The 26996-nt window shown below is 41.5% G+C and overlaps 1 protein-coding gene across 1 annotated transcript in view; it reads right to left on the bottom strand.

Annotated features, from left to right (window-relative positions):
• WDR72 (WD repeat domain 72) overlaps nt 1–17000 on the bottom strand; it is a 176147-nt gene extending 159147 nt beyond the window's left edge. The window contains exons 1-3 of the mRNA XM_074964768.1: nt 16940–17000; nt 5661–5825; nt 4235–4341 (exon numbers count right to left, since the gene is read on the bottom strand). Of these exons, the coding sequence (XP_074820869.1) occupies nt 4235–4341; nt 5661–5813 (260 nt within the window). The 5' untranslated portion in view covers nt 5814–5825; nt 16940–17000. The remainder of the gene's footprint in view (nt 1–4234; nt 4342–5660; nt 5826–16939) is intronic.
• Nucleotides 17001–26996: the final 9996 nt, after the last annotated feature.

Genomic DNA, 26996 nt, shown 5'->3' with positions numbered 1-26996 from the left:
ATTGATTTGAATGGAAGTTAGATGCTTCTATATCTTTGGGAATCTGGGCATACATGTTAAGAAAAAAAAATCTACAGACTGAGTTAAATAAATGGTAACCATTATTCTTTCAGCAATTTAACCAAACAGGTTATGCTATTCAGAAAATAATTGTTTCACAGTGTTGTCTGGAAGAGAATATATTAGGTTCACACTGGAAAAGTAAAATCTCTTTATTAATATATCAGAAAAACAATTTAGAGATTTAAACTTCAACTGACACTGTTAATTTCATGTAATTGGCTAATCCAAAATGATTATTCATGTTTATTTACCACTGTGTACACTGTAAATAAAATCTGCATGTGGTATGTTCCAGGAAGTTAGCTAAACAGAATGCTTTCTAATAATCATTGGCTGGTGGCCAAATTCTTCTCTCATTTACTCTGGTGTAAATGAGGGGTAACTCTACTGACTTCAGCATTGGATATCTACAGTAATGTAACTGAGAGCAGAATTTCACTCACATTTCCATATTTTCTGCATGTTGCTTTGAAACAATAAGAGTTTGTTTTCTTCTTACGACTAGGTGGAGAATAACACGTTATAAATATTGTATCATGATGCCTTTTTTCTCTGACCAATACTGTTCACATCAGTGGATACATGCAGGTGGAAATATAAATCTTAACGGAATAAATTCAACATTTCCACACAAAAAAGGACACTAAGAATTTCCCATTATGCATTTTTCTAAGGAATGTCAGCAACAGAAAAGAGGAAAGGCCCTGACATTTTTAAATGGAATTAGAGGGAAACTTGATCTTTCTCCATGCAATGTTCTTAACCACAATCCAAGAAGACAGAAATCTGAAAGTAGTAAAAGGACTGATCCACAGTCCAGAGTACACAGTCTGACAAAGCTTGCCTCTGCTGAAGACAAGGCATCCTATTTGTAATCATCCCAGCTTCATATTGCAACCTTCCAGAGCTCACTGGTGAATGTCTTGCTCTTATATGATGCACCAAAGAAGTTGCCAGTGGTTTTGTCGAGTGAACATTTAAAGGGTTCTGAAGACCATTTGTCCGTATCTATACGTATCCCAGATACACAATACAATCCATCCAGTAGTGATCTTTCATTGTTTCTCCAAATAACATATACATATGAGAAAGCTTTTAGTCTTTTTCTAAGTCAATTTTTACACATATATAGTATTTAAGCAACAGAATACTTTTCCCACTTAAAACTGTATAGATTAGGGCCAGAAAAATGGAAGTTCAGAATTAAGATGAAAGCTAGCCTCACTTTCAGTACAATGGCCAGGATCAACTTTGGGAGAGTAGGGGTGCCATAAATATAAAGGAAAGGGTAACCACCTTTCTATATACAGTGCTATAAAATCCCTCCTGGCCAGAGGCAAAATCCTTTCACCTGTAAAGGGTTAAGAAGCTAAGGTAACCTAGCTGGCACCTGACCCAAAATGGCCAATGAGGGGACAAGATTCTTTCAAATCTGGAGTTGGTGGGGGGAACAAAGGGTTTGGGCTGTCTGTGCGATGCTTTTGCTGGGAACAGATCAGGAATGCAAGCCGTCCAACTCCCGTAAAGTTAGTAAGTAATCTAGCAAGAAAATGTGTTAGATGTTCTTTTGTTTAATGGCTTGTAAAATAAGACGTGCTGGAGGGAATGTGTATTCCTGTTTTTGTGTCTTTTTGTAACTTAAGGTTTTGCCTAGAGGGATTCTCTATGTTTTGAATCTGATTACCCCGTAAAGTATTTACCATCCTGATTTTACAGAGGTGATTCTTTTACCTTTTCTTTAAATAAAATTCTTCTTTTAAGAACCTGATTGATTTTTCATTGTTCTTAAGATCCAAGGGTTTGGGTCTGTGTTCACCTGTACCAATTGGTGACGATATTATCACCAAGCCTTCCCCAGGAAAGGGAGTGTAGGGCTTGGGGTGGATATTTTGGGGGAAGACGTCTTCAAGTGGTCTCTTTCCCCGTTCTTTGTTTAAAACGCTTGGTGGAGGCAGCATACTGTTCAAGGACAAGGCATAGTTTGTACCTTGGTAAGAATAAGCTTAGGGGGTCTTTCATGCAGGTCCCCACATCTATACCCTAGAGTTCAGAGTGCATAGAGTGGTGTGACAAGGTGGCTGGCCCCTTTAAGAGGAAATGGGACCTCAGCCCACCTGTGCCCAGATCAGCTCCCCTCCCCAGGTGGGTAATAACAAATGAGATAATGAAATCATGGGATTAACTCAGGCCAGACCTCGGTTTATGAGAGAGGAAGGGATGGACTCCTGGAGTAGCTACTAAGGGAGCTTGTATGCGAGCTGAGAACACTCGAGGTAGGAGGATTCGGCAGGACAGAAACCTGTAGCTGGCTTGAGGAAGCAGCTGCAAGGAGCAAGACTGACTCCTGCAAGAAGTAAAGGACCTGAACCCAACTTCAGGATGGAGGACTAGGGACTTCTGACTCAACAGGAGAGAAACACTGATCTGCGGTTGGGACTTTTATTTAGTGAGGACTTATACCTCAGAAGGGGAATGTTTAAATTACTTTTGGACTGTGAGGGTGAGTTATTGATGAGCCCTGTGAGAGAAGGGAAATGGAGGCAGTTGTGATATTCTATACCTTGGGGGAAGAGTCCTGTAACCCTCATATTCCTCATGTACATTTAATTGTGATGTTGCATATAAAGCATTCCATGTGAGGCATCAGGGGAAAGGTTATGAACTGCTGAAACCCACTGTTCTATCTAAATATGTATATCTTTAGTGCATATAAAGTTATGAGAATTGTGTTGTATGTTTGTCACTAAAACATGCTGTAAGTTGGGGAATCAGCCAGATCTTAGCTCCCCAGAGGCAACAGCAAGGAAAGTAACCAACACCCGGGCACGGTATCATCCAGCAAAGGAGCTAAAATTCAATAACTCATCTACATGAGGCCACACCAGGGGAATTGCTCAACCTTGCCTGGAAACTCAGCAATGCCCCCAGACATGCCTGGACTTGTGCTCCCCAAGCACATAGGACTGAAGGTATAAAACAGACACAGTGGCCCCATGCTGGGCCTTTCTCCTTCACGTACCTACGTTGCAAGCAAGAAGGACACTCTGAAGACTTCAACTGGGGACTGGCCCACATTTGAAGGGTGAAGTCTGTGTACTATGAACTGCAATATCCAGTGGAATAAGAAAAACTGTTTAATCTAGATGTTGCCCAGTCTAATAGGTTTGAGAGTTTAAACTGTGTGCTTATATTTTCTTTTGGTAACTAACTCTGACTTTTTGCATATTACTTAATATCACTTAAAATCTATCTTTTTAGTCAACACATTTGTTTTACTGTTTATCTTTACCAGAGAGTTTGCCTGAAATGTGTGGTAAATCTGCTCAGGTTTTGCAAAGGCTGGTGTATGGCCACTTTCCATTGATGAAGTGGTGAACCGAATAATCTGCATTGCTAGTCTTGAGCAGTGCAAGACTGTATATTCCTGGGAGTTGGGGGGATTTGGCTGGTGCCTTTCCCTGTATGATTCATAAGTGGCTCTGGGAGCATTCGTGCAACCTAGCTGGATGTGTGGGGCTCCACATGCTGTTGTGCTGAGTGATCACAGCACCTGGAGGGGCTTGCTGCTGGTCACTAGCAAGGCATTTTGAGAGACAGCCCAGGCTGGAGAGAGTTCAGGCGGGCACAGCAGTCCCACAGTCCCAGGCTGCACCCTGGGGAACCCATCACAGCAGGGTGCTGCAGAGCCATGAGCGGATGCTTGAGAGATAGCCAACCCTGTTACAGGGCCTGGGCACATCAACCTCTCTCATAGCCTCATTCCCTTGAGAGTCAGTATTCATGATGCTAAAGAGTTTTCTGGTCCTGCCAATGCCCTCCCACAGCTCTATGTTCCTGGTAGGCATAGGGCCCCTGACTACTCATTCTCTTGGGAATGGGCTCTTGGCAACACATAGATTCTCTGGACCTGCCAGCCCTCTCTGCATTCCAAGAGATGGGCTTCCCATCTCCATGTTGTGTGTGGGCCAGCTGATAGTTCAGCATGGCAGAAGCAGAGACCCTCTTAGAAGAGGAATCATATAGAATAACTTTACTGTACGAAGTGACCACTGCACCTTTCCATGTCATGGGGAAAATGGATTGAAAGTCTGCTGCCAAATGCAAAATTTGTTCTTAAGCCTTGCCAGATGGTTTAAGATTCAAAAAGTAATTGAAAAACTCAGTTACCTACCCATTTTCAGTAGCACTAACCACATATGGTTGTTTCTCAAAGTCTCTTGCTTTCGCCAAGCATGTTACTGAAGCAGTATGACCAAAGAGAATTTCTTTAGATGAAATCTAGGAGAGCAATGCAGTTATTTCACTTAACTAAAACAGTACTTTTTTGTATAAATCATCAAGTAATCCAAAGTTAAGAAACACCTTCATTATTAATTTTATTACTGACTGGTAGACAGTACACATTGTATTCCTACATAAGGCCAGATTTTGCCCAGCAGCTCCAAGGATGCACAAGCAGAGAAGTGTGTAAGCAGCACTTGCCTTTTGCACCCCTGCACACAGCAAGGCACAACTGTAGTCCCTGTGATCACTGTGGTATAAAGACTGCCCATTTTGAGTGGCTTCTGGTGTGCAAGATGCTCCAAAAGAGTCAGAACAGGACAGCCCAGCCCTGCCACCCAGTACACACAGCATAGCAGAAGTGGCTGAGTGCACTAAGGATCTGATCCAGCAAAGCACTTAAGCAATAGGCTTCACTAAATCCAAAGGACCTATATTTTGATGGGCAAAAAAAAGAGAGTATATTTTTCAATTAAGTTAGCTTAACTTAATTGGAAAGCCCCATTAAGAAGCCAGCAAACATGGTCTGAAGCCATGTTAGCCTAATATTATTGAAAAGCCTGTTAAGATGCTAATTAACTCGTTTGAAAAAGGCATGCTCCTCGGTACACCTGCAAGCTGTGGGAGGAAATCTGCCTTAACTCCCACCGGCAAGGTGCAACTTCGCAACACCCCAACTTGTGTCTGTTTGTAAATGGCATGCTTGAGCCCAAATGAAGAAGAAGCAAGAGCATGCTTGAGAACACAGCAGAATCAAAGCCATATGAATGATGGGTTACAGTAAATACACATATTTGTGCTACAAAATTACATCACTGATGTATTTTACACTTCATCCCACTTGGTCTATCTTTCCTCAAACAGTTCATTTGTTCATTCACAGAATGTAAGTCTTTCCATTTCTCTTAATTCTTTTATTCCTATCAACAACATTTCTATAATGGGTATCTTCTCTGGAACTAGAGAACCACACTTTGCCACTGATTTTAAAGAAGAACTCTCCAGGACAGGACCCATCATAATTATACAGATTTACTAACTGCCATCATCTGCTGCACTGGATCTCAAACTGTGGTCCATGGCTCACTAATTGTCCATGGAACACTCAATGAGGCCTGCAAAGAACTGGCTGCTCCTGTGAGATTTACATTTTATTTTCACATTTATTATGTTGGTTAATTCCTTTTCTCCAACAAAAAGACCCACACACATTATCTTTTACATTAATTGCAACTGAGTTACATATAGTCTATTAATAATAAAAAGGTGAAACTCCAACAGGTTATTTGACAGACAACGCCACAGTGGTCACAAACCTTTAATTCCGATGAGAGATTCCAAAGACATATTTGCCCCTCTTGACTTCCTGTAACAACAGTCTTCTGGTCATCTGTAATCATTATGGCAGTGATGCTGTGAGAGGGTGCTTTTTTCCCCCACAGTGCCACAGCCGGCACTGAGGTCTTCATAGTGAACAAAACCTGAAAATAAAAAGAGGGTAAAATAGTTCCAAGTAACACAAAATATGAAAAATATAATCCCAAACATTTCAAAGGGGTGATCACATGTTACTGTTCAAGGAGCATAAACTGAGATTTTGAGAGTCAGGTAACTGAACAATGATTGGTTGCTGTTGCTATTACACTACTACTTTCTCATTATTGCCACCTAGTTATAAAAGACTAGAATATTTTGGGAACAATATGGGTTTAAGACCACTGCAACGAATACGATTAATTTAATTTAGATTAATATGATGACATTTCCAAAAACGAAAAAACTACTCAAGTCATGGTTGTCCAAGCAGCTTTCCCTATAATCACTCTCTGAGATTTTCTATATGGGGAGAGTTTGAGTTCCAAAACTGTGCTTTAACTCCCTTTGTTTGGGTTTGTTTTTTTTTGCCTCGTGCTGGCTCAACTTGCTGGCCTAATTCTTTTCTTGTGTAGCTTCCATGGGTCAAAAATCTTGAGGAACAACGGCTATCTCATATTCACGTAATGACTTTTTCACCATACATTTTGCTGTTCAGGTTACTATGCTCTGAAAACTAATTGAAGTCTGGAGTGCTCCCATTAATGTCAACTGCAAAACTCCCTTTGTCTTCAAAATAAATAAGATAGAGATCTGAATATGGTTTGCTACATTGCCTAACCTGTCTAAAAAACATGGATCTTCAAATATTTCCCATTGTTATGATTCTTCTAGGTAGTAAATCATGTGCCCTACAAGTATGTCTTCTCCTGGTCATATCATGTGAAATGATTGTTGAAAGGGGGAACAGAGAAGTGTTTGAGTGCTGGATTTTGCACCTTTAAATGTAAGGTTTTTTGCACAGGAACACATACACACGTTTTAACATAAAGTTGATTATCTACCTATCATTATTTGGTTGCTCGTGCCAGAACCTTAAAAGGACACTGTAAACTACAGTTTTAGAATTTGACTTCTAAAACTTTATTTTTAATTCTCTGTGAACTTATATAAAATATTTTTCCTATCCAGTTTGTGCTTATCCACTTAGCAATCACTGAAGTTTTACTTTTTCTTTCATTTCTTCTACAAAGTAATCATCATATCAGCTTAACTAGGAATATTCTTTTAACAGCAAAGCAAGCAGGAGGAGTTCAGTGTTTCTGTAGGTCCTATAAAAATGGGAGCTACTAATTTAACAATTTTAGAATAGGTCAAATTTTGGATCTGAGGATTTAAGAGTGTCCCTACTATCTAAATTCAGTGGGATGTATTTAACACTTTGTGCTGTGCTTCCTTCTGATGATGTTTTACAGTAGTTTGCACTCACTTTGCACAGTTATAAAAGAGTATACTGGCACAAGGAAGTGGAAAATCAGAACCAGTATTTTTACCAGGATATTTGATTTGATACTATACAAGTCAAGAATAACAGAGTGTCAAAACCCAGCTAAAATTGTAACAAGTCTCTAGAAAAAGCCTGGTAGAAAACAGATTTATTTATACATTTTTTTTGTTGTGGACAGGCTGCTATGGATGAAGAACCATCCACTGTCTATTACCAAACTATTGCAGAAGACAAAATATTACAATTAGAAAGGAGAGTAGGTTAAGTTTGAAATTTTATGAAAATATTTTGTACTTGTCTTTTTGTACTGTAGCCTCTCTAAGTATAAAAGATCCATAGAAGGCACAGAATGTAATGTAATGTTCTTTAGTAGTTATTTTTCCTCTGCTGGTCGAATGTCTTTTTCAGATCTGATTCACAAAACACACAGCTAAAGAAGACATTCCATTTTGCATAACAGTTATCCTGTTAGAATGTGTTGCTTTTGAGAGTTTTTTAGAAATACTGTGTACACATATACACTTTGTCTGACAGCATTTGGCTTTATCAAAGTTATTTTGTTATGAGGATGCACCTAAAGCAAAATTTCTTATATTTTATCAACAGATTTTTATCAGAGTATACCTTTTAAAAGGTATAATCTGTTTCCACAAAGTCAAATACCGCCAGAGGCATATCTGGGCTACATGTAGCTTATCAGCAGCACGCATTAAATTCCACCAGCTCTGTCCACTCAAGCATGTCTGATTCTTGGTATTAACCCATAACCCGACTCTCAATCAAGCTTCTTTGCAATGCTAGGAAGTGACTCAGCTTGGATCCATAATAAATATATTAAACTTTGACCAAAAATGTATAAAGAATCAGAGAAAAAAAATGTTAGTTGTTTGGGGAAGTGAGAGGTAGGAACTGTAATATATACCTTAATATTGCAACAATGCGCTGGCAAAACCCTGAAGTTCAGATATTCAGTGAAGAAATTCAAAATACTCATGTACCAACACCATGTTAGCAGATTCAGTTAACAACAAATTAAAAATATAGAAACTATGATTAAAAGGCTATACACGTTTTCTATCAATCAAGACATTTGGGCCTAATTCTTAGTATATTAGGGCCCTTTTCTGCCACTCTTGCAGCATAAGAGGACTTACTGGGTATGGAAATGGCCCTCTGAGAATATTGCTGGAACATGGAGCCTCCTCAGCTGGTGCAGAGATAGCAAAGGGGCTATGCACCAATCTGTCTTCCAGAACTAAGGCAGATGGCAGGAACAGGTGAAGGTGTGTAGGGAAGCAGGCCAGAGCCCACTGCATTTAAGCTATTCAGTTTCTCCTAGGCCTCACTGGGATCAATGAGAAGCAGAGTGTATGTCAGAGTAGCCCTGAGGCCAGCAAGTATGTGAAAGAGCCTGGAAATTCTGAAATGAGCCTTATGGGATGGCTGACAAATGCTACCTCCTGGGCCAGGACCAGACTCATAGACTTTAAGGTCAGAAGGGACCATCATGATCACCTAGTCTGACCTCCTACACAGGGTTCCAGATGCAAAGGTGACTTACAGACACCTTTACACTCCTGCCCCAAGCAGAGGAACAGACTACCTGAGAATTAGATGTCATTATATAATTCTCAAAGATAAGAATCTTAAGCCTCCAAAAAGTCACTTCATGAGAAGTCTATGGGTGTCAAGAAAAAAAACTGACTCTTGTCATTCCCTGAGGAGAACCATTTCCCTCCCCCATCCTGCTCCCTGTCCATAGCCTAATAAACTCCTTCCTTTGTCCTCCCAATGGACCATCATGATTACGCTGCCCAGAAGTCTCCTCTCAAATGGCTATCTCACCATCTTACATCAAGCTACAAGTCAGAGCTTCCCCTCCTCTGGCTTGCCTAGTGACCATGTCTTGCCTCCCTTGCTGGTTCTAGGGAGGCCTTAGCAACAGTGTGTTCTACAGAAGTGCAACACAGAACATTATTAACCTGGAAAAACTGTGTCATGAGTAAAGTACAGATCACATAATTTAGAGGATTTCAGCAATTTTACTTTTGCAATTCTGGATCATTTGCACAGAATCTAAACTGTAATTAAAAACCGAAGGCTCCCCTTATGCAGGCAGAGCAAGGCCACTGGAAACTAGGGTAGGGGCTTTGAGGAACCAGAGAGCAGGTGGGTCACGCTGTCCTGGTATGGATGTCAAATAGAAATAAATTCACGACTCCTTCTCCTGATTGATTTTTCTTTATGGATGGGGAATACCAGCAAAGGAGAGGTGGGAATGACCAGGAAGTCTCAACACTGAGCAGAGAGGAGAGGGCTGAGTCACACCATGTAGAGGTAGTTCCCACATGGGACTGGAGCTTGCTTTCTCTGTAGAACCCCAAGATCCGTAAGGTAAGCCAACCATAGCCCACCTCTTCCCCTACCCCTTTGGTCCCTGCCCTAAGGAAAGCATTTGTCAACAACAGACTTGCTAGGCAAGTCACATGTCTCTGTGCTTCAGTTTTCCATTTCTAAAATTAGAACAACAACACTCCCCTGGCTCAAAGAAGCAGTCTGAGGATAAATTTATTAGTGTCTATAAGATACTCAGATGCTAAGGAGAAAACCTAAAAACATGCAGAGAGATATGAAATGTAAAAACTAAGCTTACACCCTGTTGAAGTCAATAACAACTCCCCCCAGTTAACTTTTGTATTGAGTTTCCTATTGGAATCCTTCAAAGAGCAGTATATCATTTACTGATAAAGAATAAATGATCCTTCTAATTGTGAACATAGACGTCAGAGCACACCGTTTCTCATATGTATCGTCCTCTGAATGATGAATCTCCCTCTCCAGGAGTTGCTGCCTCAACAAGTTGGTGCAATGAAAAATTGATTCTGACAGATACCTCATTCCAGACGTTACAGGCCATCATTCAACATGTGACTAAAAGTTCCTCAAGTAGAATTTATATAGCGTATAAAAAACTTCAAAGAGAACTCTGCAGGTAGTACAGTGAATCTACCACCTACCAGAAAAAAATCTTTGTGGGTTTACGTTTCTAATTATTGTATCTTTGCTAGAACTTCATATTCTTGGATTACACATGTACTTTATTTGTTGTTAAAATATGTTAAGAAAGACATTCATATTAATAAATGCCACAGCTTTCAGAAACTAATTAATTGCAGCCAGCAAATACATTTCATTACCACAGGTGCAAAAACAAATGCATACTACAGATGTGTGGTCAACAACAATAAAAGAATTGAGATGTGAAAGACTTACTGCTTTTATTAGGTCAACAATCGAACTATTTGAGGAAAGATGGGATAAGTGGGTTGAACTGATTAAAAACAACAGCATGTGTGCTTCCTCTCAGGCTTCCAAAATTCTACTTACCCAGCGAGACTAATATATTTTTGATAGGTGAGTAAAATACCATTAGTTTTTTTCATGAGCTTCCTCATCATGGTAAAATGTAAGGTAGTAAATTTTAAGGCACAGGCTGGTAAATTTTCATGACAGTTTTGTAAGGCTGCTGTAACCAAGAACCTATTTTATTTCCATGTTTCTGTTCTGTTCCTTGGCTTTTTTTTCCTGACACCTCTGTTTTACTGCTTATGTTAAAAAAATTAATGGTCCTGTCAAGAATTTTGTTTATCTTTAATAAATAAAATTAGTTACTTTCAATAAAGGTATCTTTTGACCTGCAGCCTACAGTCCCAGTGTGAAGTACTCACACAACTCCCACAGGCTCCTTACACATTATAACCGTAACACACATCATCCTTAAGGAAATAAGTGCTGGTGGTAATTAACAGAATTTTCAAAAGAATATAATATAATCATTTCTAGAGCTTTAAAATTCCATTCATTCGCTGTCTGCAGCAAGTAAGAAATTCTCTGCGAGAGGCATTAAAAAAAATCTTGCCTTGACCATTACATAACTTGCCAAATGTAAACCAGTTGTAGAATATAGTGCTGTCTTTCTAAGTCTCCAGACACATAGCTCCAATTCTGCTGCTGTGGCTGCTAATAACTTTGCTGTTCATCTCAGTTGTCATTCCGAACTCTGTTTGCAGTCATGAAACTTAGAAACATAGGTTAACTGCACTCTGCTACTGCTTGGGGAGTGGGTGGGTGCATGGACCTGTATGCAGGTGGGAGCAATGGAGGGGATAAATTAGAAAAAAAGAAATATGGTATTGAGAGATATTTGATGGAGAAGTGGAAATACAATAGAGATACAGAAGTTATAGGGGAGGAGGTAGGAAACACAATGTTGAAAAAGAGAAAGAAATAAAGGGGTGAGCAAGAGAAGGACAAGAGGACATGACAAAAATAGGAAAAGAGAACCATGATAATAAAGCAAAATGTTGTTTAAAGACAGAAAAAGACAAAAATTATAACAAAAGCAAGAGATGTATTAAATTATATTTTTAAAGTTATTAAATAGGAAGTTGATTGACAATATATTGCCAAATATGGGCAATGTTTGTAATACTGTAAACATTTAAGCTAGGGATGCATCTGTCAGAAAAACAGAGGAGCAAGACGAGAGCGTTTTAGGCAATCACAGGATGACTCTCAGCCATCGATGTTATGTGATCATGAAAAAAGGCAAATGTGATCCTTAGATATATCTGGTGATGCATTTCCAGTAAAGATAGGGAACTATTCATGCCAGTGTATGAGATGCTGATTAAAATCCTCATGGAATACTGTTTACAATTCTAGTTACTCATGTTCAAGAAAGATGAATTCAAATTAGACCTGGTATAAAGAAGGGAACGGAGATCCTATCTTACGAGAGGAGACTAGAATAGGCTGAGATGGGATATAATTGCTCTCTCTACATATATAACGACTGGAAGACACCTGGGAAGGAGAAGAGCTATTTAAACTAGAGGACATTGCTGGTACAAAAACAAATGGGTATAAACTGGACATGAATTAATTCGGGTTAAAAACTAGAAAATTTCTAACCATCAGAGGAGGGAGGTTCTGTAACAGCCTCCCTATAGAAGTAGTTGGGGCAAACAGCCTAGCTAGTTTTGTAATGGAGTTTGATAAGTTCATGAATGGAATTATATGAGAGGTTTGTCTGCATTAGTAGGGGCCTGGGCTTAATGACCCAAGCGGTCTCTTCTAGTCCTTTGTTATTAAATACAATACACAGTGGAGAGTGCACAAATGAATGGTTTCTTTAAATTGAGGGGACGCAGCCTAAGGGTGTATGGAGGCATAAGTATGCTTTCCTTGTTTAGTAAACTCTAGTCATCAGGGTAGAGTGTGTTGGGTTAATTATTCCAACCCTGAACATATCGACCCCACATCCTCACTCCTAACGGTCCTCTATATTCCTGCCAGGACCTTAAGGATCTCACATATATTATTCAGTTCTGCTTCAAAAGGCCTCCTCCCTTCATATTCCTCCTTCAGGCCGCCACTATACTTCCATCTTAAAACTTAATGGGACTCCTCTTGGGATCTGTCAATGCTACTCCTTAATCGGCCAGAGGAGTCACTGCTGAGTGACTTACAGCTCTCCCCTGGGATATGAATGCACTGCCTCTGCAGTCCAAAGGAGCAAGAGACTGGGACCCGGAATCAATACAACCCATTTTAACTAGCAAGAACCACCTAGTAATACCTTGTTTGTATTTCTTGAACGAGTGACACAAGAAACACTTATTTCATTCCACACAGTAATTCACCACAATCAGAAGGAGCACAGCAAGGGCAACACCATCTCCCAGCTGCTGATTACATCAAAGGTTTGCAGCACAAATTCAATTTTATAATGTTAATCTCAGCCTGCCACTCAGAAATTTTCTCTGAGGGATATGATTTTTCTGTGGATTTCATTTTAAGAATGATTTTCTTCTTCTACAATCAATAAAGATATGTTTTCATCAAAAGACTCTATCTTGGTAGAATTCAATTGGCCATTTCAAACCCTTCTGGTGACACAATATTAATTAAAATAGTTTATGTTGCACCTAAATTGGAAAATGGAGCAGTGAAAACAGCAGCTATTCAGAACATGTACTTAACACACGACCACGGTGTACAGTAGAATAATCTTCACCTCCTTGAGGTGGTCATGTTATTTTATAAATTATATCATTTTAAACTTACTGAAAAAAAGAAAATGCAAAATTACAGTGTGTGTGGGACACAGTATAAATTCTGACCACCTCATCCCCAGGCAATGAAGGCTTCACAGAAATTATTATCCTCTTAGCTAAACATTTACATAGCCATCAAACATATTTTTGTAAGCTAATAAAAGAGACTCTTGCTGATTTTAATGAGAGTTCTCAGGGATTCTGTATTTAACTTTGTAAAGTTATTTGAATAAGAAATAAATTATTTATGTGGTTATGGAACCACAAAGATAAATTATTTTCTATCCAGTCATTTACTATCTCCATCATTGTTGCATTTGACTGCTTTTTAACATCTACAGCAACAGCATGATTTAGCTACAGAAAATGAAATATCCTTTTGTAGTAAAGTAGTGTAAGTTTTCACAAGGGTATGAACTGTTGGTAATTCTTAAATGAGTAGTGTCATGGAAGCTTTCTTGTATGGGACTCCATACAAGTTATTTATGTGCTGAAACAGCTTGCTGAAAAACCTTAATCAGGCTTTGCAAAATTCATTCAACAGTGTCAATAGGAAATCTTCTCTGATGAGCCAGGCCCATCACTTCACAGAATATCAGGATTGGAAAGGACCTCAGGAGGTCATCTAGTCCAACCCCTTGCTTAAAGCAGGACCAATCCCCAATTTTTGCCCCAAATCCCTAAATGGCCCCCTCAAGGATTGAGCTCACAATCCCCAGTTTAAGCAGGCCAATGCTCAAACCACTGAGCTATCCCTCCTCCTGCAGAATGAAAACTTTTATTCTTTAAGAAGGCCCACTCACATTGACTACAACTGGATCAGGATTTCACACTAATTTTATACCCATTGTAAAGATTACATTAGGAACAGTTAACATTCAGAAAGTTAACAGTGCTGTCTGCTGAGTCTGCAGACAGGCAGCTCCACTGAAGCTGATGCTTATTATATCTGTTGTGTGGGCAGACCCTTGCACCCATGCAAAGCCTCATTGACTTCAGTGGGACTATGCATGGACAAAAGGGTCTGCCAATATGGAGATGACTGCAGGATCAGGACCACTGTTTGTAAAGTGCTGTGGAAAGACAAAGACTATTGAAGTGCTAAGTATTAGTGTTATTACCCAAGCCATGTCAGCCCATGGACTGAAGCAGAGTCATGTTTAATTTATGTTAACTTTGGTAGAATTTCATTTTTATGAGGAATCCTGGGATTCTAAAATGCATTAATCTGCAAAACATGTCTGCAATTACATTGTTTTAAAGTGAAAAGAAAAAGTCTTAGAATCCAACTAGAAGTCAAGAAGAAGTGGAGAATCTGAGAAAATAAAACTCCACGAAGTCTCATGAACAAATTGACAAGCAGTGCACAGCCAACTATGTTTTAAGGTAGTCAGAGTTTGTCTCCCTTAGGTGACCTTGAACTCATTTAGCATAAAAACCTGCTGATCAAATAGGTGATGTTTTGGGTTCTGCTACACAGTACCCAGTAATGTTGAAACAATAAACAAAACCGGAATCAGTTACAGAAAGGAAACAAAAAAGCATTTTCCATACCTATTCTATGGCCTCTAATTAGTGGTATAATCACCTCTACTTAGTAACGTAATTAACTGTATCTTACTGAAGCTTTGCAACCCCAAAATTCCCCTTATATTTTCACTTTGCTATTCATCCACCTTTGTGTATCTTCTCCAATATTAAATAGATGACTTCCCTGCACTGTTCTTTGTTATATGGCATACTACTGTTTAGTGTAAACATTTCCCAGTGAGTTATTACACATACTTTGGAACCTGCTTATAAGCAGCTCAGATACAAAGAAACTCTGTTTAGAGTGAGGTAGAAAGAAAGTTCAAAATTGATTCAATGCATTGAATGTGCAGATTGTGCTACTGGTTACAGTGAGCACCTGCTTATAGCAAAGGTGTTGTCTTAAGGGGAAAAAAACTTCACTAGAAAGGCCTACTCGTGTAATTGAATATTCATAGATATTTTAGATATTTAGGTCAGAAGGAACCATTATGATAATCTAGTCTGACCTCCTGCACAGCGCAGGCCACAGAATTTCACCCACCACTCCAAATATGGTCATATTAACTAGCAAACTTGTCGCACAGAAGTAATACACTACAATGAATATTTGTGCTATTAAAGTTCCTAAATATCACATCTTTGGCATACTGACATGTCAAAACTTGACAAAATGGTTATAAATGCTCTGTTGCTATCACTAACACTGGTTAAAAAAGTATCCTGACAGCAATGATGAATCAATGCAGTAACACCACAAGAGTTCGTGCTGATCAGAGTAAATCTCATAGAACAAACTCTCAATAAAAGCGACACAGAACCAGACCAGTTTAAAGGGAAATGGAAATCAACAATCAGCTATTTCAAATTGAATAGCATAGGACTACAACAGGAAAATAATAAAATAGTTGTACTGTACAATAGTTTCAAACCTGCGTGTACAAAGTTCGTTTACCTAAACATAAAAGCCCTCATTTGGATTGGAGAAGAGGTTTTTCAAAGGAGTCTAGTGAATTTAGACACCTATCCTCCACTAAAATTAGTGGCAGATATGAATCTAAATCCCCTACGTTGCTTTGAGAATCCCAATCTAGATGTCTAACTTCAGGCACCCAAATCTGAATATTACAAAATGATATAAATGATGGTATTTACCTTACATTCACATGGGTCCAAATCCTGAGGTCCTTACTCAGTTTTTACTGTCTTTACTTAGACAAAACTCCCACTGACTGCCATGAGGTTTTGCTCAAGTAAGGACTGAGTAAAAAAGTGAGTAATGCAATCAAGATCTGCACTTTAGAAAATCTGATTTACATAGCAGATTAAAAGATCTAAAATCATGCTGCAAACCATAATGATCAGAGATATCAAGAGCAATGCTCTTCTTATCCACACATAGGTGAAAAAACCCCACCATACAAACAAAATAATAGCACAAAAAATCTCATACCTACCAGAAACTCAGGCTGCTTTCCTACCCTCACAACAATGCTTTGGGAAGCAAAAGTCTGTGATATCCCCCTAATAATGAGATATTTAGTAGTTATTATTATTTTCATTATTAGTGCCTAACTGCGTAAAGGCCCCAGTTGGGGATCTAGGCGCTGTGTAAATACATTAAAAGAGACAGGCCCTGCCCAAAGCACTTCCAGCCTCAGTAAAATGTTCTCCCATTGAGAACTATGCAACCCCTATAAAATAGTCACAGATTCGCTAGATGCCTTACAAGTTCTGAGCGTCATAGAAAGTGACTAAAACAAACAACGAACTTTAGTCAGACGATGGTCGTGATGGCCCCTTCTGGCCTTAAATATCCCACAGCCACAAATAATCCACACCACTAACCCCCCAATCTCTACCCCTGTCGGTCTGGCACAGTGTGCAGGGCTGGCAAGAAACTGAGCCCCCCATGCCCCAGAGCGCCCCGGCCCACGAGCGATGTAGATGTAGGCTCGTGCTGGTGGAGGCAGAAGCTAACGGGGCCCCAAAGGGGCTTGACAACGTAGGAGAGGGGGAATCTCACTGGGGGGGGTTGCCTGTCCCTGGAGGGGACAACGCGCGCAAGCGGAGCGGCTCCCAGCTCGGATGCTGAGGGGCAGCGCAGGGGCAGAGCGAGCCTTACCTGCGGCGGCTCCCCGGGCACGGGCCGCGGGAGGAGGGCACGGGGTGCGGAAGAAGAAAGCGCCGCCAGGTTTTATGCCGGCTCTGGAGCGCCTGCACCCTGGCCTGACCCCGCCTTGGCTGCGGACCGGCCGCCGCCGGCCTCCTGCGCTAGAGGTGGCCCCAGTGCGGCAGGAACTCGCTGTCCCTGCTCCCGACCGGCGGCAGAGGCCCAGCCCAGGCAAGGCCCGGGACTTGGGCAGGAAACCCGCCCCGGCAGGAGACTGGGGCAAAGTGGGGAACGGGGCTGCACTGGGTGATGCAGACGGGCCTCCTCCCACACACACCGCGCCGCAGGAGCGGAGAGCGGGCTCCCCGCGGCAGGGCGGGCAGCCAGCGAGTTGTGCCCAGGGCAGGCCTGCCAGGTGAGGGCTTCCCGCCTCTCCCAGTCACACTGCCCCCCTGGTTGCAGCTTCTGCAAGAGACATGTCGACAGTTCGGCCTGTTTCTCACATGGTAATGGGGCTTTGTATGCGGTGTAGGGGTAGCCCTGTCGGTCCCAGGATATTGGAGAGACAAGGTGGGTAGGGTTGCCAATTCTGGTTGGACTTATTCCTGGAGCTTTCATCCCATGACAGAACATTTAATTGAATATTAACCTTTAATTCCTGGAGACTCCAGGACAATTGTGTTAGCAATGGTCTCGTCTTCACCAGCAGCGCTTTAACGTGGCTTGTGTGGCCGCGGTGCGGCGCCGGGAGAGAAGAGCTCTCCCAGTGCTATAAAAAAAAACCCCACCCCACCAGAGGAATAGTTGAAACTTGCTGTGATCGGGGTGGGGGAGGGAGGATTTCACACCCCTGAGCGAGAAAGTTGCAGCACTGTAAAGTGCCAGTGTAGACAAGCCCTGAGGTAACTTTGGTTGGTGAGAGAGACAAGCTTTCACAGCCACAGAACTCTTCACGTCCCGGGAAGGTACTCCCAGTGCCACAGCTAACTGGGAGTTGGAACAGAGTTTAGCATAACCAGTTAGCACACAGTCTAAGGGCTAGTCTACACTGGCAGTGCTTTAACGTGCCTTGTGTGGTTGCCGAGCAGCACTGAGAGAGAGCTCTCCCAGTGCTCGAAAAAAGGCACCTCCACCAGGGGCGTGGCTCCCAGCGCTGGTGCACTGCCTACACGGGCGCTTTACAGCACTGAAACTTGCTGCGCTCAGGGGGGGGGGGGTGTTTTTCCACACTGCTGAGCAAGAAAGTTGCAGCGCTGTAAAACGCCAGTGTAGAGAAGCCCTTACGGACCATTCAAGGTTGAGTGGCCCACTAACAGCTGTGCAGATGTTGGACAAAAAGAGGGTGTGATAAATGGAGGGGAGGGTAGCTCCCTTTTATGGACATCCATCCAGCCAGTTAGCTATAAAATTCCTCTTAGTAGCTGTCTACTTCTTTACCTCTAAAGGGTTAAAAAGTCAATAGGTAAAAGGAAGGGAGTGGACACCTGACCAAAAGAGCCAATGGGAAGGCTAGAACTTTTTAAAATTGGGAAAAAAATTCCCCTTTGTCTGTCTGTGTTGTTCTCCCAGAGAGAGGGACAGAGCAGCTATGCTGTAAGAGGGGCCAGGTATGAAAAATCATCAGATCATACCTAGAAGCTACTCATTTGAAACCCCAGATATGTAAGTAGCTCAGAAAGTGTCTAGGAAGACGTGATTAGGTTTATCTCTTTTATATCTTTATGGCTTGTGGATTCCTCGGTGCTAACCCCAGGTGCTTTTGTTTTGCTTGTAACCTTTACTCTGGACCTCAAGAAAGCTATTCTTGATTCTTAATTTTTGTATTTTTTTTTTTAAATCTAGCAATAGCCTAAGTTTCCAGATGTATTTTCTTTCTTTTTGTTTTTAATAAAATTTACCTTTTTTAGGAACAGGATTGAATTTCTGTGTCCTAAGAGATTTGTACACATGTTGTTTAATTAGCTGGTAGCAACAGCTGATTTCCTTTGTTTTCTTTCTCAGCTCTTCCCTGGGGGTGGGGAGCAGGGTGGGTGGGGGATGAAAGTGCTTGAGGGTACCCCACAGGAAGGAATTCCCAAGTGTACTTTCCTGGGTTCTCAAAGGGGTTTTTGCACTTTTGTGGTAGTAGCATCTACCCATCCAAAGTCAGAGAAAAGCTGCAACCTTGGGAGTTTAATACAAGCCAGGAGTGGCCAGTATTAATTTTTAGAACCCTTGCGGGCCCCCACCTTCTGCACTCGAAGTGCCAGAGTGGGGAATCAGCCTTGACAGGGGGTCAGTGGGTTACAGAGCATTGTAATAAGCCATACGGCCATCACTGTCTGACCTATTGGTCTTTCTCCTCAAAGGAAACCTGTACAACACTTTCAAAAGACAAGCCTGGGAGCTTAAATTTATAACTTTGCTAGACACTAAAAATCATGGACTGAACAGAGACACTGGATTTATGGCTTATTACAATAATCTTTTTGTTCTAGGACTGCAGATGTGCTAATGGACCAATTCATTGAATGGTCCCTTGGAAAGTGTGCTCACTACTTGTGCTAAACAGTCTGTTCCACCTTGTATTTATCTGTGAGGCTCAGAGTACCCCCCCCCCCCAGACGTGAAGAAGAGCTCTGTAGAACCTCCAAAGCTTGTCTTTCTCACCAACAGAAGTTAGTCCAATAAAAATTATTACCTCACCCACCTTTGGGCAGCTGGAGTGAGGCTTGTGTAAGTGAATGTAAAGTTCTGCAGCATAGAATTAGCACTTTTCCCAATGGGCAGGCTCAGATGCAGAGAAGTTAAGGCCAACGTTTCCAAACATGGATGTCTTAGGGCTTGTCTACACTAGCACTTTACAGCGCTGCAATTTTCTCACTCCGGGGTATGAAAAAACACACTCCGGAGCGATGCAAGATTCTGAGCTGTAAAGTGCCAGTGCAGACAGTGCATCAGCACAGCCACATTAAAGATGCCGCGGCAGCGCTTTAACGTTGCTAGTGAAGACGTACCCTAAACACCTAAATCCATATTTAAGCAATCAAATACGCAGCTTGATTTTCAAAGGTGTTGAAATTCTACAGCCCCCACTGATTTCAAAGGGTGTCCAACACCTACACCTGTGAAAATCAAGCTGCGTATTTGATTGCTTAAATATGGATTTAGGTGTTTAACTGAGGCACTCAACATTCAAAACTTTTGGCTTAGGTGGATAGCCCAGGAGCATACAGCAATGGCAGAGCATGGCAATAGAAACCAAGTCCTGATTCACTATCACCTGTTCTAATAACCAGTGTGCATCTTCCTCCCATCAGATTTCCCTCATATGAATTGTCATAGTGTGAGAACACCCTGTGACTAATCAGTTGGAGATGTACATTATGGGCTTAAATTTCAGAACGGACCAATATGGAACTTGGACAGTGTGCACATAAACTCATTTTGACTGCACAAATGCTCATTTGCAGGTTCAGTATAGGTAGTAAATTCTGAAACTCTGGACCTACAAATATTTATCTGAGAGTTGGTTGAATACTACTAACCAAATAATGCATTACAATATATATATAAAAGAGATAGTTTTGAAAAAATATTTGACTTTTATTTACAAACCATCCTGAATTTCCTGGCAGAGTTCTAGGTTTCAATGACGTTAGAGAGCAAGCTAGGTTACAAAGACAAAAGGTTCTGAAATATCATTTGGGGTTTATATCTCATTCCATTCTGACAGGATGCCATCACATTACACATTATGATTTTATTGTTTGTGCTGTAAAGTTATTGTGGTTACTCCAAATTTACACTGAATTGAATTTGAATGGAATGTAATCATAGTCTGAATGGAACAGATGTAATTATATAGTCTCAGATAATGTATATTTTGGAGGTGAATTATTTAGTGTAATGAAAAGAAACCCATAATGCATCTGAAACTTTGAAATATACATTTTTCTATCTACATTTAATTTTTGTTTTTGCAGTTCTGTAATTTAAAATCTCTCAACAGGGTTATTTTAAATTGTAATAAAGCCAAACCTCTTTCACTTCGGAGATAAGATCTTTTATGCCAAGTTTCAGTTTCAGAGAGATCTTATGTGTGCATGTTATAAACCCCATAAAATATAAGTTTAATGGAAATGATGACAGATACTTGATTATAGCTGTGCCAGTGAACAAGCCTATAATATAATATTTTAGGTGAAAACTAACATTGAGATATAGCTTTTTCTGCACAAGCTATCAAGGTCAAATACATTTATTTGGATTTTGGTAGTATCCACACTGAAAGCAAAATGAGATAATCGAAGTCAACTTATTTAAAAAATGATAGAATTCTCTTTCTCAGAAAAGGTAAACACTGTAGTAATTTGAAGTTGGTGCTAACAGAAACTTCAACTATACGTTTTATAAATAATAGACACTTATTGTGAAAGTGAAACAACTGTATGAGGCCATGTAACATAATGGATAAACCCAATGTAACTTTTGCTTTTGGGAACTTCTTGTGAATTCCTCCTGTAATCCCAAATAAATGAGTTTGACAGCCTCACCTTAATCATCGATAGATGGAAGTTTCCAAAAGAAGAGCTGTCACATACATTTTAACACAATATGACACAAAGAGAAGGTCACTGCTCAGAACTTAATTGGATCTCACTGAGAGGGTCAAAAACTCTGTAGTCTCTATTTTGTCTTTCAGCACCATATTTTCTTATCTGGGGAAAACTAGTCATTTCATAAAAATAACTACTATGCATATTTATACTGTAACCTAATATCCAGTAGAAACTTTGTCCCACAAAATATATATTCACTATTTCCAATTTCCTTTATACTAAAAGATTGATATTAAAATAAAATGTTCTTGTTACATTTACAAACTGTATGGCACAAGGCATTCTATTTAAATATATTGTTCCTCATCAATAGTATATTTTTGGAAGTTTTAATATAATATGCAACATGGTAGTATAATATGATTAATGGATTTTTTTTAGTATTGATCCTAGGCAAAAACAAAACCTCCAATACCTATTATTGTCCCATTCTGAAGTTTTCATTTTCATCCTTCCTGTAGTAATGCCAAATAACTGTTGTTGAGCTAAAGTTTCTAAGTGATTAAAATAGTGTTTATTCAATAGTTGTTCAATGCAGATGGATCAACACACAAAGTTGCACCAGTTTAACTAAAAGTATGATGTTGCAACAATTTAGCTAACCTGGTGGAACTCTGTGTGTGGACACTTTTACATACATTTAAATCTGGCTTGCATCTGCTAAGCTTACCCCAAACTGTTAGAGGTCAGATTTCAACCAATGTAAGGGTGGCCATACCGCAGATTGTGCCAATTCAGCTAAATGGTTAAGTTAAATTGCTGCAACTTCTTTATGTCATAAGTGCTCATGTAAAGCCTGACCCAACCCCATTGAAGTAAATGACACTCTTTCCATAGAGTTCAATAAGAAGTGCCATTTTACCAGATCCAAGCATTTAAAAATCATGAAATTGGCTTAAAAGTCATGAGATTTTAAAAATAATACATTATAGTTCCTTTTTAAACTCCTTCTTTTCTGGCTTTCACACCTTTAGGGTTCACATTTGCAAGCTCATGTCCACAGCCTTTGGGCTAAAAACTTTCATTTTGAAAAAAGGTAAGTTGAGATTCTGGTATATTCACAGGACTAGTCTAGAGTTTCAAGAAAAACACCAAATGTCATGAGACTTATGTTAAAACTATGAGAGTTGGCCACATAATGGGTCCATTCATTTTTGCATAATACTTCTCAAAGGGCTTCTCTGCTGGCTAGGGTCACCAAAGTGCATCATGCTTTGGCCTTTCCCGTTTTGCTCTTAAATGCCCCTTCCTGCCAACCCTCTTTTCCACCAGCCTTGCTGCAGCCCACTATTCTCTACAAAGAGAATCTACAGCTACTGCGAGAAAGCAGCTGCCAATTCCATTTGCACCACCGAAGTGGTGCAAAGAGTAATTAGGTCGAGCTGAGGATCTAGTCTTCTGAGTTTAGGAACAGTCTTAGGAATCCTTATGACCTTCACTAATTATGTTCCAAATTAAATATTTTACTATACCCACACAAGTATGTATACAAACAAAAATGTTATTGTCTGGGTGAATCTGGCAAGGGACACATAAGCTTATAAAGAGTTTATTTTTATTGTTGTATTTCTTTTTCCTGTTTGTGTAGCTCTGGTTGTCAACAGTAGTCTATGTACTTTTCATAAAGATAGATCAGACTGATTGGGTAAATACAGACTAAGAGCAGAGATTCAAGCAACTAGGTTGTATGTTAGAACCCGGAAAAATATGTCTTGTACAAATACTGTTTATGCAGAATTTGTGATGTATACAGAATATGCTTGAATATAATTTTTTTGTTGAATCAGAGCTGAAATGAATTAGATTATATGTGCAAGTATCACATATTACACCAGCTAGTGATACTGGGAAAAATGCACAGAGAACACAACCGTAAGTAAGGCTGATCATGCCCTGCAAGGGCACTCCACAAGTCCAAGGATAATACAGGGAAAGTGGATGTGCATTGGGCAGGCTGGGGTGCTGTGGGTGGGATGGGACATAGGGGCCTTTTCTCTGTGAGGGGGTACAGTCATGACCTCAACTGCTAGTGGTATTTTTTGTGCATTTTTTCATAATGTATTGTCCATTTTTACGTAGTTTAATATATACAACTGGGAATAAGGAGGCCTATATTCTAATTCCAGCTCTATCATTGATTTACTTTGACTGTGACACCTCTCAGAGCACCCAGAGCTGAGAGTCACCTTGTTGCCACCTGCCTCCAGCCCAAGGGAGTCTTGCCTATGTTAGCTGGGTGTTGGCTCCCTAACACAAACAGCCTGTCAGCCACTCAAGCACTCTCCTCTGGTCTATACCAGCCTTGCTTTTACCTGGCATGTTGACAGTAGATGCACCCCAGCCCCCATGTCCCTTCAAAGTCTCCCCATGTGGTATCCAGCCCCTGATCACCGGACACCCACAGAATTCCCAGATCCTGTATTCCCAAAGGAACAATGTACCCCAGTTTGACAGTTTTACCTTAGACCATTGCTCCTGTATTACCTATAGCACTTGAGTTCAATTATAGCAAAACAAAAGGAAATTTATTTAAGAAAGAGTAGAGATTCAGATAAAAACAAGTATGAGTGATAGAAACAAATGGTTACATGTAAAACAAAATAATAAATAGTGAAGTATGGCCTACACTTATTAATAGTTACCTTTCCTAGCTAATAAAGTAGAGATTCTCAGCCCAAAGTTCAGTTTTTGCAGGACATGTTAGCCCCAAGGAGCTAGGACCATGTCTTTCATGAACCAACCCCACTCATTAAGGTACTTCCTAAAGTGAAGAGATCCAGAGTGTCTTTCTCCACTGACTCAGTCTTTTGTTGTTATTCACAGATAGGACACTCCCCACAATGTCCTTTCATTCCTTTTCACTTCCAAGTAGTTTTGATGTTTATAGTTTGTCTTTGATGGTTTTCAATTTACTTTTCTGGGTTGGTGCAAAGATAGACAATTGAGCAATACATTACATAAATCAGTTAGCCAGGGAGGGGTGAAATTCCGTCCTGCTTGAATGGGCCTTCGCTAAGGCCCCGTCTACACTGGCAAGTTTGTGCGTAGTAAAGCAGCTTTGAGCACTGTTACTCCCAAGGTGTACACACTGCCAAGCCACTTAGTTAGCAGAAACTGCACAGATGCAGCGCTCTAAAAAAACTACCTCGATGAGAGGCGTAGAGCTTTCTGCACCATGGCTACAGCGCTGCGGTTGCCAGTGTAGACACCGTGGTGATTACAGCGCTGCAGTTGGCCTCCAGGAGGTGTCCCACAATGCCTATTCTCACCTCTCTGGCCATCGGTTTGAACTCTACTGCCCTGCCCTCAGGTGACCAACCGTCAGCCCCACCCCATACATTCCTTTGCAAATTTGAAAGTCCCCTTCCTGTTTGCTCGGTGATGCGTGCAGTGGTCTCAGCACATCTTTCCGAGTGGCCATGCCTGCTCCACGCACCAGGCGATCCCCCGCTTGAAGCAATGCCGAGCTGCTGGACCTCATCGGCATTTGGGGAGAGGAGGCGGTGCAGTCACAGCTGTGCTCCAGCCGTCAGAATTATGATACCTATGGACAGATTTCTAGATGCATGATAGAAAAGGGCCATCACCAGGACACATTGCAGTGCAGGGTCAAAGTGAAGGAGCTGCAGAATGCCTACCACAAGGCGCGGGAGGCAAACCACGGCTCCAGTGCTGCGCCCACGAGCTGCCAGTTTTACAAAGAGCTGGACACAATACTCAGTGGTGACCCCACCTCCACTGCAAAGTCCCCTGTGGATACTTGGTTGGCTTTGTTGCCAGTTGAGAGTGGACCGAGCCAGGAGGAGGCAATTTTGAATGAAGAGGAGGAAGGGGAATCAGAGGCAGAGGATGACTCCGAGGCCAGAGATGCATGCAGTCAGGAGCTCTTTTCTACCCCGGAGGAGCCTAGCCATTCGGATCTTGGGGTGCAGCGCAAACAGGATAGGAGGCTCCTGGTAAGTGGATCTGATTTGGGGAATTGCTGAAGTGAGTTGTTGGGGGCAAGAGGGTTGCAGAAAGCAGGCTTGTCTCCCACCTCATGCCTAGTTTGAGTGGCGGAACAGGCTGTTGATACACTCCCTCACTTCACTGTGCTGTCGGGGCCGGGGACCATAGCTGCACACAGGCTAGCCACATAGGGGCCAGGGTGGAAGCCGCAGGCTTGGAGAAGCCCCTCCTCTCTTGATTCCCTGCTCACCCTCAGCAGTGAGATATCTTCCATAATGATCACCTTCTGTGGAAAGTGTGGGGACAGGAATGATGATCAGGGCCCCCCTACAATGCTGGCTCTCCCCAAGTGCCCAAGAGCCACATGCCTAGTGTACAGCAGTGTCCAGGAACAGTGATTTACCCTGCCCCTGTGGCTACTCACCATTTTTGTGGTCCTGTGGCTTATGTGTGCTTGCCTGGGGTCAGCCAGTTAGTGACAGGTGTGTGAGTACTGGCTGTGTTTTAAAGCACTGAAACAGTGTTGTCTGTGTTGCAAACAATACCGCTTCTGTAAAATGTTGCATTAAACTTCACAGAAATGACCTTGGGAGCACAGCCTCCCTCTTTATCGGCGGCAGACGGTTGCAAAGAATTAGAAAGTATCCAAGAAGAACTTTATGATGCACTTTGCTGCTTAATATGGAGATATACCTATCTCATAGAGTTGGAAGGGACCTTGAAAGGTCATCAAGTCCAGTCCACTGCCTTCACAGCAGGACTAAGTACCGTCCCTTATTTTTGCCCCAGATCCCTAAATGGTCCCCTCAAGGATGAAATTTACAACCTTGGGTTTAGCAGGCCAATGCTCAAACCACTGAGCTATCCCTCCCCACACTGAGAAAAAGGAATTGAAGGAGTGGTGGGACAGCAAGAAGAGGGACTGAAAGGAGAATGCGGCACACCAGAAAGAAGCCACGGAGCGGCTCTTAACAGTTATGGAGTGCCAAGCTGACATGCTCCAGGTGGTACTAGCTCTTCAAACCGAGCAGCTCCATGCCCACCCTTCCCTGCAGCGGCTGTCACAAAACTCTTTCCCATGCGCCCTCTCCCATCGCCGACACACTCTTATCAACCAACTGGCTCCACTCTCTATCCGCAGCATTCTGCTCCTCCCTCCTCACAGTCCAGCAGTGTGGACTCCCAATACCCACTGCACTCAACACCCATCCATCCGCAGTTTGGCCCTGCTGAAGTACAGCACCCGCTGCAACATACTCCAAAGGAGAAGGTCGGTGTGATCCCTGGACATACACAAATCTGTAGCCATCCCGGGACCCCTCCTCCTCTTGAGACCTTCCATTCCCCCATGCCCCTCCCTGCTGATGAATTTTTTCATTTGACTCTCTCCTCTGATGAAAGACAACGTGTGAACACACAACAGTGATTTTCCTTTGGCGCTTTCTGAGCAGCGCTGTAACTGCTGGCGCTGTAACTTGGCCAGTGTAGACGTGCCCTCAGACATGTGACTTTTACTTCAA

Source organism: Natator depressus, chromosome 10 (genome assembly GCF_965152275.1).
Source record: "Natator depressus isolate rNatDep1 chromosome 10, rNatDep2.hap1, whole genome shotgun sequence".
Taxonomy (NCBI): Eukaryota; Metazoa; Chordata; order Testudines; family Cheloniidae; genus Natator; species Natator depressus.
The sequence above is the reverse complement of the archived record's forward strand: the minus strand, read 5'-3'. Positions and strand labels throughout refer to the sequence as shown.